Source organism: Rhyacophila brunnea, unplaced genomic scaffold (assembly GCF_057557595.1).
Source record: "Rhyacophila brunnea isolate RB1 unplaced genomic scaffold, BYU_Rbru_1.0 scaffold_9, whole genome shotgun sequence".
In the NCBI taxonomy this organism is placed as follows: Eukaryota; Metazoa; Arthropoda; class Insecta; order Trichoptera; family Rhyacophilidae; genus Rhyacophila; species Rhyacophila brunnea.
In genome coordinates, this window is record NW_028233361.1 from 2888698 (window position 1) to 2903267 (window position 14570).

Genomic DNA, 14570 nt, shown 5'->3' on the forward strand with positions numbered 1-14570 from the left:
GCATTTGCTCGAAAAAAAAAACATGTCAATGAATATATTATTATTATTATTAATTTAAAAATAAACATAACATTAAATGGACACACAAGTTAAATTTTTATGACAAATTATGTTTTATTCGTCACATGTCGTTTGCACAAACTGTTTAGAGTGGTCATAACAAACCTGTGCATCATCTCACCACTGTGCTGCAACACAAAATTTATGACCTATTATTATTGTTCATACATTCCAATGCAATAGACTAATAAATTGAAATATACCTATATTCAAGTGCTATCTCGCTCGCGCGCATTTAATGTCAATAGTGTTGAAAGTCTACCAACTGGCGAGCGACTCGCGATGATATCACAAGTTTTTTGGAACAAGTTTATTGGGCCACACATACTGAGTATGGGTAGTTTCATCCGAGACTTGAATACACAAACTGGTGACACAGTATTTCCAACTCACCTCTATTGACAATGCAACCAATGCAACTGATGCACCGATCACAACTTATAAAGTATTATATATGATAATATTTACTCATATCAAGTTTTTTGTTCAGGATTTTGGTGACAGCACCCAGCAGTCTGAACACGTCTGCTAACGAAGACGTCTGCTCTCCGTCACTATCGGCGGAAAACCTTCCACTCGCCACCTTTTCTCCGGAAATATCTTCAAAAGATTTTAAAATACCCGAAATCATCTCTAGATTGAATTTAATAAAAAATAATCACGGATCTCACCCGGAAATCTCCACAGATAAAGATTTCATTAAGAGTTATATCGAAGAGAGATCCTTGAATATAACCAAATCATTCGCAAACAACGTCTCTGAGAGATATGCGAATCAACTATCCAGAGATGTCACAGAAAATGAAACGGAACTAATCGATGTAGATAAATCAAGAATAGAAGCGGGCGAAGAAGCATACTCCAGAAATTCACCAGATAAATCTTATTCGACTGATGTGCGGCGACAAATATCCCCTCGAGGTCCTCTGCCTAGAAGAAGTTTACGGCACACTCCTGAACGTGAGACCGATCGAGGATCAAATTTTACACCCACGCCTAGGCGGAGTTTAAGGTATCAAAGATCATTAGTATAAATAATATGAGATTCAATAAGGATTGTGTAAGCTTCGTGACCCTAGAGTTGACACAATAGTAAAGTACCCACTGTTTCTGTCAACTGTAGGGATTCTTTAAATTAAAGCTATACACTAGTTACAGAATAATCTGTAATCCCCTCCAATGCCTGTAAAAATGTATGAAAAAAATATTTTGTCGCTATTCACAGAAGTACCTATATCAATCTTTCAAATTAGTTTTGTTCATTAAATGTTTGCTATGGGAAAAGTGAAGTTTCCACTAAATATATTATGTCACTCATAAAAAATGACAGTTGATCTGCGCTGTCAACGACTGTTTATTTTACAACAATAACTGAATGAATGCATAAGATAGTTCACTATTTTTAGGTGGAAAACACATACTATGTACATATATATGATTAATGAGAAATATGTAACGGCTTAAATGTATAAATATTTTATATATTAGATCTCGTTTTCAAGCTTTATACGTATTTCGAAGGTTCATATATATTATTATGCTGTTTCTTTTTTATAGACAGAGGTCGCATACTCCAGAAATCGAATCCCCCAATAAAGAAAAATCTACCACCCCGAGGTCCATCGCTCTCCAGACCAGCTCGAGGAAATCTCTCGCAAGGAAAGTTATGGAATCCAATATTCTGAGGACCACTGATGTTATCGTTTCCACGGTGGTTACTCAAAAGGAAGTAGTCGGAATCTCAGAGAGCTTTTCAGGCTTTGAAACCTCGCATGTAAACGCTGTCCTCGACGTGCCCACTGAAAATGGGACCGGACGTCGTGATTCTCAGACCGCTAGTAAATATTTAGATTCAATGCGGACGCAAAATATTACCAGTCCGAACTCAGACAGCATCTTATGGAGCGATCGATCGGCCGATGACGTTTTGGACGTCTCACCATCGGTCGACCTCGCTTACGTTTCCGGGGTCGCACGACTGGAAAGCGACGACTCTTCTGTTGTTTCGAAAGAAAACAAATATGATTCTTTCAATAGTGCAGAGAATACTTCAATGCGGTCAAAAATATTAAAAGATAACAGCACACCTATATTGCAAACCGAGTCACTGAAAGAGGTCGAAAAATCTTCTTTGGAACCTCACGAATCGGACATTCCCCCGGGTAAGAGAGAAAAAGACAACGATCACGATGTGGACAGCGGTTCTTCGAACGACACCGGATCCGATTCCGCCCCTCTAGTTATGGACCTGCAATCCGATGCTGAAAATATTAAGAATGTGAAAATCGACGAGCAAACCGATCGTTCGGAGAATAATTTGGATGAATCCATTTTGAATAGTGACAGTGACTCTTGCGCCGGTGAAAGTCATGAAAGCGATAAAGCGGACTCGGCGCAGCAATCCGATTCTGATGAGAAGCAGTCTGTAAAGGATTCGGTAGATATTGAAAATGAAATGGCCGATCAAAACAATTCCGAAGATGAAGGGATTGACCGGGAACAAGAAGAGGTTTCCGAAGAAGAAGACAAGAATAGCGACTCGTCCGGTAATATCGATGAAGAAATCGAAACCGAACAGATTTCGGATGATGAGGAAAATGTTTCATCAGAAGAGTCTCAATGTGATGATGCGGAAGAGAACGCCGGCGAATCCTGCAGCAGCGGCGAGGTGGGCTCCCAGAAAGTTTGCACAGAGGACGAAAGTTCAGAGGACATCGCAAATCAGGCCTATGTGGTGAGTGGAGACCTTTTTTAATGTGTTGCATCACACGATGATCGGTGTCAATTTGTCCTTTGGCCTCGGGACTGTTTTATTATTGGGCATCTGGTATCAGGTAGAAACTAAAAATATCAAAGCTGTTGGCCCCGATTCTAGTACATATATAGAGGTGTCTCATCTATTGTAACACTGATACATGGGAATTATGTGAAAATAGGAGAAATATTTCACGAATCACTAAAATATTCAAATGGTATTTTGTTTATTAATTTTTAAATTTTATATTATAACAGATAGCCATAACAGACATCTGATCACTGTCTTTGAAGTAGGATCTTCATTATAGGTACAGGTAGATAAAAATCCTTTAATCTACCTCGCCACTCCCAATCATTATTTTTTGTATTCATTTTAGGATTCCGGCTCGGATGTTATCTGTCTGGATTCTTCGATAAGCAACGGAGAGGCTTCAGTCGAGCAAAGGGAAAAAGAAACAGTCACCTCGAGAACGTCACAGTCACCCTCACCGCTCGATGTAAATGTCGTCGCGCCAGACACCGAAAGTAACTCAGCTTTACCGCAATTTTCTTCCATAAGCCGAAAGACTGATTTAACATCCACACTACTGGAGAAACCGACAGGCGATAGTGTCGTTTGCGTTTCCCAGTGTGATATTGCTGAACCGTCAGGTAATGTTGACAAACAGATTGATGTAAATGAACCAAATGACATAAGTAAAATTCAAGCAGATGACGTTATTTTAAATAGTCTCGAACCGTCAGAAATACTGAAGCCGGCCCCGGATTTACCTGAAGAAAATTCCGAATTAGCTCAACCGAAAGTTGATATGAATAACACATCGCTGATGACAGAAGAGAGTTCGATTTTGGACGACTCCTCATTCAGTTTGAAATATTCTGGAGACGAAGACACCAATGAAGTGCCCGCTGTTAAAGTCCAGACTGAATATGATGACCCTATCTGTGATGATCCCCCGGTGGGTGATGAGAAGACAGAAACGGAGAATTTCGCATCAGTTAATAATCAAGAAAAGTCCACCAAAATGACATCATCCGCATCATCTCCTGCTAAAAATGAGCCACCCGTAATAACAGAAACTGAATCTAATATAAGTAATGCGATCACAAATGATGCAAATGTGAAAGCATTACCGGAAGCCATTGAAAAACCTTCATTGGTAGAAAACACAATTGATCCGCCGGTGATTGTTCATAGTCAAACTCACGCAAACAAGCTTAAAAGAAGAAGTTCATCTTCATCCGGGAAAGATATAACGAAGAATATGGAGACGGATCCTTTGATTGAGGATAAAACGGTAATCAACTATGACCATTCTAAAAATTTGAAATCTGATCTGCTTCAAGAAGTTTGCGAAGAAAAGTTAGTATCTCCATCGTCAAGTCAGAGTAATAAAACGCCCCCCGGTAAGAAGAAAGCTGCCGCTGACAGTGAAGCAGACCCGAACGAGAGTCTTCCTCTATCAGAGGCCAGCATATCTCAGTCTACGAGGAGTGCGTCTAAGAAGCGGCTGAATAAATCGGCGACGGATAACAAGAAGCAACCGAAAACTAGAAAATTATCAAGGAAATCGACATCCTCCGATGATAACAATAGTGTCGTTTCCGAATCCAATTCGTTGGGGTCACCGAGGGACAGGTCGAAGCTCGACACTTCTTTTGTATCAGAGTCGGCATCTAACGAAGACGTGTCTTCACGTCGCAAGTCTCGAAAGTCTATTTTCACTTTCGTCAAACCCAACCTGTCTGTCATTCCTGAAGTCTCTCATCTGGAACCGGACAAGACAGGAGACACCACTGCTGAGACTATCAATGACTATTCTTCCAGTAGAAGGTATTTTATATTAATTGGTGTAATTACCTTTTACTACTTCTACAATAATTAAACTACGCTGCAGTAGTATATTGAGCCACCCAAAAGAGAGTATGTTAACCCGGCCGCCGCGTCAGTTTCAATATGAAAGGGGCCCTCTCTGCGGTACCATTTTTCTAAATGCTATGCTTCGCTGTATTATGATAAATACGGCAATTAAAAATAGCTGGTATTACTGTTATCATGCCTAAGGATACATAAGGTTCGAAGTGCCACACTAAAAAATAGAATCGATTGTTGAATTTAGCTGTGAATACTTGAATAAAATCGTCCATAGTCCCTTGTACCGAAAAATTACGCAGCCATGTTTGTGACGTAAAAACGCGTCATTGTGATTGTGCGCCTATGAAAAGAAATAAATCACTGACACTAATTTTATTTTAGTCATGTTAGAAACACTTAAAAATGCCGTTAAAAATATGGAAAATAATAGCTTTTATTGTGTCACATATTATTACAAGTTTTATGGGTCGCGTAAAGTTGAGTCCACAGTGGTTGAAATATTGTAATAATTTCTTATGTTCTTTTTTGAGTGTAATTTGGATTTTTACTAGATTAAACTTTTCAGTTTTATTGAGCATTGTGTTATGTTAGTGATTGTCGTTTTATGTTTTATAAAAAAAACAATATTTATTTTGTAAAATCTGCTGCGTGCTTGTAAAAGTGCTATAAAAACATTTTTTGCGTGAGGTTTTAAAATTTTATAAACATTAAATTGCATACAAAGATAATATGTAATATAGTTGAAAAGTCAATATTCCATGATTTATATTTTATATTATGTTGTATACCCGTGTGTTTTTTTTTATACTTACGTTTATTTATACGTTTTATATATTCCTTCATAGTAGTTCGTAATTTATTGGTAAAACTCGCAATCGTCCTAACTAAAATATAATAATATATTATATTTTTTCATTCCGTGTGGACGTACCTTTTAACATAATTACGACTTTCAATAATGAGCTCGATTTATGACTTTCAAACAATTGGGGTGTCACCTGACCATGAGTAATAAAAATAAATGACATAATCCAGAACACAAGTTCAAGTATATATTTATAAATATTTCGACGACACAGGTTCGGTTTTTTGGTTGTATTTTATTCCCGCAAACAAGTGTTGTAAAGATCGCGGTGAATATTCAACTTGACACGATAAATCACTCGGCGCACACTCAACTCGAATGAAAATATTTTGTATACCTAGTGCGCAGGCGCTGTAAAATACCGCGTAGATTTGAACTGATGCAATCGTACCGGCGAATCTCAATAGATCGAGAGGGTTCGAAAGATCGATGTTTATGAAATTAAAACAACATATTTTTGACAAAGTTATATAGGTGGAAGTAGGCGGATGGATCGGGCTATTTTTTAATAAAATTCTCAATGCCGCATGAAAAATATTTCTTGCGTTATCCACAGGTCAAGGTTTGCGTATCTGACTGCTATACGGTCGCCCATGTGTTACGTACTAGCTGTATCCTACTGGAATACGGTCGCCGGGAAAGGGTTAAAGCCTAAATATCAAGTATATATGCAACATGATGTATGAGGTGTTCAATTTGATTTGAATGCAGCGAGTCGGACATAATAGGCATGTCAATACAACCAACGTTAATATTGAATGCATTTTGAGGCCATTTTCTGTTAGTCAGTAATTAGATTGTGGTTTTAAGAGTGTAGATGTATCCGGCGCACACAAATATAAAGACATATTTTAAAAATAGAACATTTAAAACAAATACCTATTCTGCGATCTAGTAATGTTACAACCTCACTGCAATTGTTTATTTTATTAAGTTTTACTTCTGCCGCGCGCAGAAACCACACTTTTTTTTTTCATATGTACAATATTTGTCATAGCTACAGAAATCTGTCTGAAATGCGCAAGCTGATGCTTGACAGTAGGAATTGTTGTTGATTGTGCACTTACCGGAGACGATTTATTGCATTTTATTTTTATTTGCTTTTCTCAAGACTGACAAGACACCAGCGTTCCATGTTGGAAAAGACCATTGAAGCCTCTCCTAGCCGACATTTGCTGAGGGGCAAAAAGAGTCGCGCCAGCAGTCTGCGTAGTGAGGGCAGCACCATCCATGAAGACTCGGAATCTGAAGGGTCGGACGGACAGGCGGAGGCAAGTGACACTCTCGATCCAATCAAACTGCTCGATAAAGAAGACTTCAAAGGTGCGCAGTGTTTATTTTTTATATTCACTATAATAAATTCTAAGGGCTAAATGTATAATCATACATGTGATCTTATATACCTCTCAAATTGGATGATTATTGTGTATGTGAATTCGTTTTTGTCATTTGTTTCCGTCGATAATCGGTACTCAATATGTTGTACAATTTTAACGAATAATGAAGTACAGTAAAACCTCGTTAATACGAATTCCATGGGACCGAAAATCGAAAAAAATAATTCGAATTGCGAAATATGAAATGTATGGGGAAAAATATTAAAATTTTGAATTTTTTTTAAAATTTTATTTTCATTAATTTTGTTTACGATCATAGATGTGCCTACGAAATTTCTGATTCCATGTGTGTCAATGGGTCATAAAATGTCAGGATTATTTATATTACCTTCTTAAAATAAGTAATTTATGTTTTAAGAAAAATCTGTCACAATTTTCAATGATTGGCTCATGAAATAGTGTACCTATGCCAGGGCGGGTATGTTAGAACTTGCGAGTCGTATGGTCGAAAACCGTGTGGTATGACAAGTTAGTATCGCCCGTTTCATACCGTATACGATAACACCTATTTTTGAAGCCACTCGCTACGGACTATTTTAATTCGCGAGTGACTAGTTGGCAACATCGCCAAAACCGAGAAAATCGGTGTCTATGGTACAAGATGAAACGTCAAAAATGAAATGTCAAACGAAATCATTATTTTTGTTGGTTATGTTTGTGTATAATTCCTACAATATTCGATTGATTTAATATAATATGATATAGATATATGTACGTAGAATATAACCTTACATAAATGCGAAACCATATAATATTATTACACTGTAAAACAAGATTTAACAAAATAAACACAGTGTCTTCAATAACATTTATTTTTATGTAGGTATTTATTCATTACAAACCATTATAAAACACTAACATAATTAATTGAACTCAAGATAACAGAGTATTAAGTAACATTGTGAATAGGTAATATAATAATTCGGCATCTTTATTGTTTATAAATTGGTAATGCCGTGTTCTTTCCGTCAGCGAACTCATTCATTTTGACGTTTTGATTTTCAAGGTCACTGTCACATACGAAACGAAATATCAAAATAAACATGGAAATCGGGTAATAGGTACATGAATTCACGTCCTTCGTCGTGCAAAAGTAGCAAAAGAATGGAGAGGTTTCAATTAAGTGATCTTAATTGAAATGAGGTAGGTGAGGTTATGTCCGTCTCAACATTATACCTACCTACGACTTTTTAATTCTCCATGGATATAATATTATAAACGTAATAATGTGTCAAAATATAACATACATCTTCTATGTCTTTGATTAATTTTAATCTATACAACCATATTCATTTTTTCGCATTGTAAACTCTTCACGCTTGTAGGTAGGTAGTAACATTAAACTTAAGATACCTAATAAACCTATATGGCGTGAGAATTTGTAAAATATATCTCACAAGCTCTTTGTTTAATCGAAAATTACGTATAAATAGTGCATCACTGAGTGAAAAAGCATTTTGACATAAGTTAACATAATTATTTGATCTGTTTCGCGGATGATTACGTGATCCTAAAAGTGCCGCAAAAGTAACTACCTATTTATGGGATTGACATATTTTACAATAATTGGGTGAACGATACAAATCTATAGCAATGCTTTGGCGAAATATAAAATAATAATATGTAGGTAATTATTCTCGCGAGCCCAATAATAAAATACTATATTTTCGCAGCCTAACCTTTCACTTTTATTTGACAGTTGAAAACTAAACTGCGTTATCGGCGCGAGACATCAGTGCGCATGCTCACATACTCAACTCGTATGGGGGACTATGGTCACGAGTGCCCTTTGGTATGGGTAATATTGTCGACACAGATTATGACTAATTCAGGTAGTGATAAGTTTCGACATGCCTTATTTCGATAACCTACGTCACTTTCGCGAATGACTACGTTGTTTCACACGACTCGCAAGTTCTAACATAAGGCCCCAGGACTCTGAAATCATTTTAAATTACGAAATTCGAATTAAAGGTATGATTTTATATGAAAATAATGTTCAAGGGACTTTTTTTTTTGAAAATTTTGAATTACGGCGAATTTCGAATTATCCGTGTTCTTATTAACGAGGTTTTACTGTACAATACACACTATTGACTTTAGATTTTTATTATATTGACAACCGGCAGTTGTGTTTCTCAATTTTGCCACCAAATGTGGCAAATTAGGCCAATTGTGACAATGAATTTAGCCTTAATTATGTTTGCTGTATTTATCCGTGTGCTGTTTTGTCTTGACTGTTCATCATTCACCATTGGTCATACATAATCGGTGGATCTATGGCTGCCTCAGATTATTTGGTGAGAAATGGTTGTGTATAGTCATTCATGTAAATTTACCAGACGTCATAATCAAACTTACAGCTGTGATGGCATAATATTATATCGCTTGAGACTTTCACGGTCGGCAGTTATCGTATTTGGTTTTTGGTGTGTCACCGTGTGGCCGTTGAGATACACCGGAAACTTGCTTCTTTCTCGTTGAAACCCCACCCCACTTTTCAACATATTTATAGCAGTGTCTGTATTTATACAGTTCACAGTACTCTTTTCTATATTACCCCTTGAGAATGACATCTGCAACGACTCTAAAAAAAGAAAAAGAACACACAGTGGCCCAAAAACCAAATACGAAGCATTCTGCCACTCGTCTATGGCGGAACGGGTACGATAATACTGTTTCCTATTCAACAAATTTTATTTCTCAGATTTTAAATTTTAATTGAATAATAATGTGGCTTAATATGTAACCACTGCAATTTAACAAATACATATGTTAACATTTACGAAAAACTGACAGCTGAAATCAAAACGTCAAATTGACGGGATTGGATAGTATCTCTAACCCCGCTTAACTTCCATTCTAAAATGTGAAAACATAAATCATTCAAATACCTAACTACAGTAGAACCACGATAATTTGAAAAACGATAAATCGAATTTCGGCATATTTCGAATTTTTCGTCAATTTTGACCCCCAAGAATCATTTTTCACACAAAAAGTTTGTAGAAATCGAAATATTCGTTATTTCATAATTCAAAATGGAATTCGGTCCCAAAGGCCATTTTTATCCATATGAATCGAAATAAATAATACTTAGTAAAATACTTATTTTCTTGGAGAGTAATAAATTTAATGACTGTTTTACAAGTAATCTTAGCACATAGCCATTAAATGGTTTTCAGTGAAAAAAAAAAATTATTCATGAAATTTTGTAATTATTAAGTACATACCTAACTAACTTGTAACATTTCTTTATAACTACGAGATTCTTTTTTTAAATTTAAGTTGATAACAACTGAATGTTTAGATTAAACTGGCAATAATGAATACAGTGACCCTTTGTTTGACAGGACTAGTTCACTAATTTCACGTATTTTTATTCTTGGTAGGTACCTATCTAACTGGATGTCTGATTACTCAGTAAATTAGTGCTTAATTAAAAAGTGTAAAAAACACATATTTCGAACTAGTTCACCATTAAATTACTTTTTTCACTGGTAAATACCATGTAACACTAATTTTCAATACTACATTGTCCCCATACAAATTGACGGAAAAAAAAATTCTTCGGAAAATTCAATATAAGTATAGCGATTTTTGCTAATTCGAAATCAAATTTTCGGGTCCCTTGGATTTCAAATGATCGAGGTTATTCTGTACTCCAATAAAAAATGTTGAAGGAACACTTCTTCCTAGATAAAACCTACTGTAGTTTCCTTATCAAAATCGCTGAAGAAAGTTTCAGTTTGTTACAAGTACCATTTTTATATACAACAATGAGTACCGACAACTATAACTTGAGCCGTTCGTATTTAAATGCAAGTACCGTCAGTGCATTGTGAACTATCAGTCCTCCAATCCACCGCACCTCAAGTTAAAGTTTTCGGTATCTAGGGGTCCTTTTTTGGTTCACTTTCATAATAATAATATGTTTCTATACTCCATCTTTATAGAAGGTTTTCTTGAATGTATATGCCAATGCCTTTGACTACAACTTTAACAGTGTACTAACATGTTCTCTCATCTGTTATTAATTTCAGTTCTCACTTTGTTAATCATTTAACATTATCTGTTATCGCATTCCTACATAAAATAATCAAATAATATTTTTTCCTTTTTGTGACAATTGATTACGAAAAATGTGTATGTGAACGTCTCCGGTTGTAATTAATTTTCATATTATGACATGACCATACCTGTTTCCAAATCAACCCTTCTCAGCTGACGATGATGTTCTATGTTTCTAAAATAACGCTTTTTCTGACTGCAAGCTTGGTTTGTCCACTAATTTAGGCATCCCCGACTCGGAAGAGGGTCTCATTTTGGATACGGTATCGGTTTCCAGCAGAGCGTCATCCATCGCGTCAGATTATGCACATTTTAACGCAGGTAAACTAATCTAGACTCATTAACCCGTATACAGTTTTGTGGAACAGTATGTATTTCCATCGCAGACCAAAAATTTGTACATAATGTACATCTGTTATAAAAAGAATGCACTTATGTCTGATGACTAAAATATTTCAAGAATTAGGATTTAAACCCAAATACATAGAATCTAAATAACTACGAAAACCATCCATAGATCCAAATAGAATGATAGATGCGAAAATCTAAATTAACGAAATTGTTGCATTTTGTAAATTCCGATTGCCCAATTATTTTTAATTAGCACAAACTAAATAATTAATAGTAAGTTGAGTTGTGCAGATGCAGTAATGTAATACCTCCTCAAACTGAAAAATTATTAATGTGTAATTGTTATCTTTGCAGCGACACCGAAACGAGCAAAATCTGAAACCGGAAGCATCGCAGCTCTGAGGAAGTCTCGAAAGAAGTCAGTCGATCTAGGTACGGTTACTCTGGCTAACGCAGACAAATTATTGAGAGTGCTTCATGTGATACAAATATTTTATCAATTTTTCTTCATTGCCTCAGGAGATAATACCTTATGTGAGCGAAATCGACTGTATTACATATTACTGTTGTACATAATTATGGATTACAACTCGGATGCATACCGGCTATTAGAAAAAAAAATTCCACCGAGTGCACCTTGAAACTGCATACACCGCATCCGATCTGCACCTGCTTACCAGCTAAGGAACTGATGCAATACAAATCACAACAAATTTCCGAACAATATGTTGGTACTGTAATGGCCACAATTTTACCGGAGAGCAAAAACAAAGTTTTGAAATCAGTCTGACAAAAGTTAGTTTATAAGATATTTTGAAGTACCTATTATATATCAAAATAAGCGGAATTAGCATCCCAACACAAACCTCAAAGCATTTCTTTTAAAAAAATTAAGTTTTATTTATCTTGCATTTTAAGCAGATATATCTTTTTGCCATATCAATGTTTTTCACATTTGGTCAGATGCAGATATCTTTTAATGTTACTTTGTGACCAATAAAGATGCAACTCTAATATTTTGCCACATCAAAGAATGTACAATTTGGAACATGTTATGGAAGAAAACTAAAAAAGTGAAAAAACAGCAGTTATAACTGCCTGCCATCACAGTACCGATGAAACTGGAGCACTTCCACCATGACAGTCTTCAGATCTCTCCTAATTTTAGTTTTTTAACACACCTCGCATTTGGTAATAATCATTAATTAAACAATAAATTTTTTAATAAAATAAATTTGGCATTCTTTATTGAATATATATAATTTTTCATAAGTAATATGTAATTTTAAAATAAATGTTAGTTTAAACCCCCGATTACTAATCTATTCCAGGTCACAACTGCCTTTTAAAATAACCTAACGACCTGCAACCCCTCTCCTGCCACATTTGCATAGCAATATTTTTTTAACAGTAAAAAAATTGTGTTCGCGACCTATTCAGAGTGTACAGCCCCCCCGGAGAGTGTAGGTTAGGTTTTTTTAACAAGGAACTATTAATAGCCATTCGCCCAACCTATTGGCTCCTTACACTAGATGAAAAATGCACTGAAAAGCAACATGTAATTTTTATTGACCTGCCGCAGGCTCGAACCCTCGACTTACGGCTTCGTTTTTATACAGGGACGGCCGCTCTTCACGCTCTAGGCCAGCGTGGGTACAATTTTTATAATGGTGAATAAAATGAACTGTAAATTAAAATTGTTGCAATTGACATCCAATACAATAGGAAAGTATGAATACTGCACAATATAAAGTATAAACTGAATAATATTATAAATATATTTTCAACAGAGACTTAAGGGGGGACATGCTCGTCGAAGGTCAAAATTGAGTTTTTATTGTATTTTCAAACCATGATCCTGGACACTCCTTAAACGTTGTAGATAATCTATTTATATAATTTTGAAGCCTTATTATCCTTTATAGTTATTTTAAACATTTGATGACTGCATAAAGTATTTTTGTTACATAAAATAGTATTCTTTTAAACCTCTCGCTCTAATGTTTTAGAATATAGTCATATTTCGGTACATAACTGTGCAGTGGTGTTAAAATTTTTTATATTTATTAATTTTTAAACGCATTTATAAAACCATTAGCATAATTTATTACGAGATAATTTTTGTAAAATATTCACGATAAAAAATTATATTGATAATCTCTGTGATCCCAAATTTGACAAGAATTAGGCATTTTATTATTCGAAAAATCGGCAAGATTAACACATTTCAAGATGATTCTAAAGACATTTATTATAAGCTATGTCTTTGACCATTCAAGTGTGATAAACATCTTATGAATAATGATTGCTTTATAATAATTATTGACCTAAGAATAAGGTAGTGTTTTTTTGAAATACGCCATTTCTTTTATCATTCCCCAGTGGTTAAGCTACAACATACGGCCGTAGCCATAAATTGACAAACTATAATTAAAGTAGGGAGTAAAATGATATTGACGCGCGTGTTTGAACATGTACCGTTTAAAAAAAAATAAAAAAAAATTCGGTTAGGTACATGTTCAAACACGCGCGTTAACATAATTTTACTCCCTACTTTAATTATAGTTTGTCATTTTATGGCTACGGCCGTATGTTGTAGCTTAACCACTAGGGAATGACAAAAGAAATGGCGTATTTCAAAAAAACACTACCTTATTCTTAGGTCAATAATTATTATAAAGCAATCATTATTCATAAGATTTTTATCACACTTGAATTGTCAAAGACATAGCTTATAATAAATATCTTTAGAATCATCTTCAAATGTGTTAATCTTGCCGATTTTTTGAATAATAAAATGCCTAATTCTTGTCAAATTTGGGATCACAGAGATTATCAAAATAATTTTTTATCGTGAATATTTTACAAAAATTATCTCGTAATAAATTATACTAATGGTTTTATAAATGCGTTTAAAAATTAATAAATGTAAAAAATCTTAACACCACTGCACAGTTCTGTACCGAAATATGACTATATTCTAAAACATTAGAGCGAGAGGTTTAAAAGAATACTATTTTATGTAACAAAAATACTTTATGCAGTCATCAAATGTTTAAAATAACTATAAAGGATAATAAGGCTTCAAAATTATATAAATAGATTATCTACAACGTTTAAGGAGTGTCCAGGATCATGGTTTGAAAATACAATAAAAACTCAATTTTGACCTTCGACGAGCATGTCCCCCCTT

General features: G+C 35.0%; 1 protein-coding gene across 4 annotated transcripts in view; it reads left to right on the top strand.

Moving 5' to 3' along the window:
- Elys (AT hook containing transcription factor 1 homolog) overlaps positions 1–14570 on the top strand; it is a 53567-nt gene that overhangs the window by 33099 nt on the left and 5898 nt on the right. For 2 of the 4 annotated variants that reach the window (XM_085959637.1, XM_085959638.1), the window contains exons 25-30: positions 551–1072; positions 1618–2794; positions 3195–4651; positions 6670–6881; positions 11252–11347; positions 11732–11809. In XM_085959637.1, coding sequence (XP_085815763.1) covers positions 551–1072; positions 1618–2794; positions 3195–4651; positions 6670–6881; positions 11252–11347; positions 11732–11809 — 3542 coding nt within the window. The remainder of the gene's footprint in view (positions 1–550; positions 1073–1617; positions 2795–3194; positions 4652–6669; positions 6882–11251; positions 11348–11731; positions 11810–14570) is intronic. The other 2 variants (XM_085959639.1, XM_085959640.1) reach the window with 1 other exon arrangement.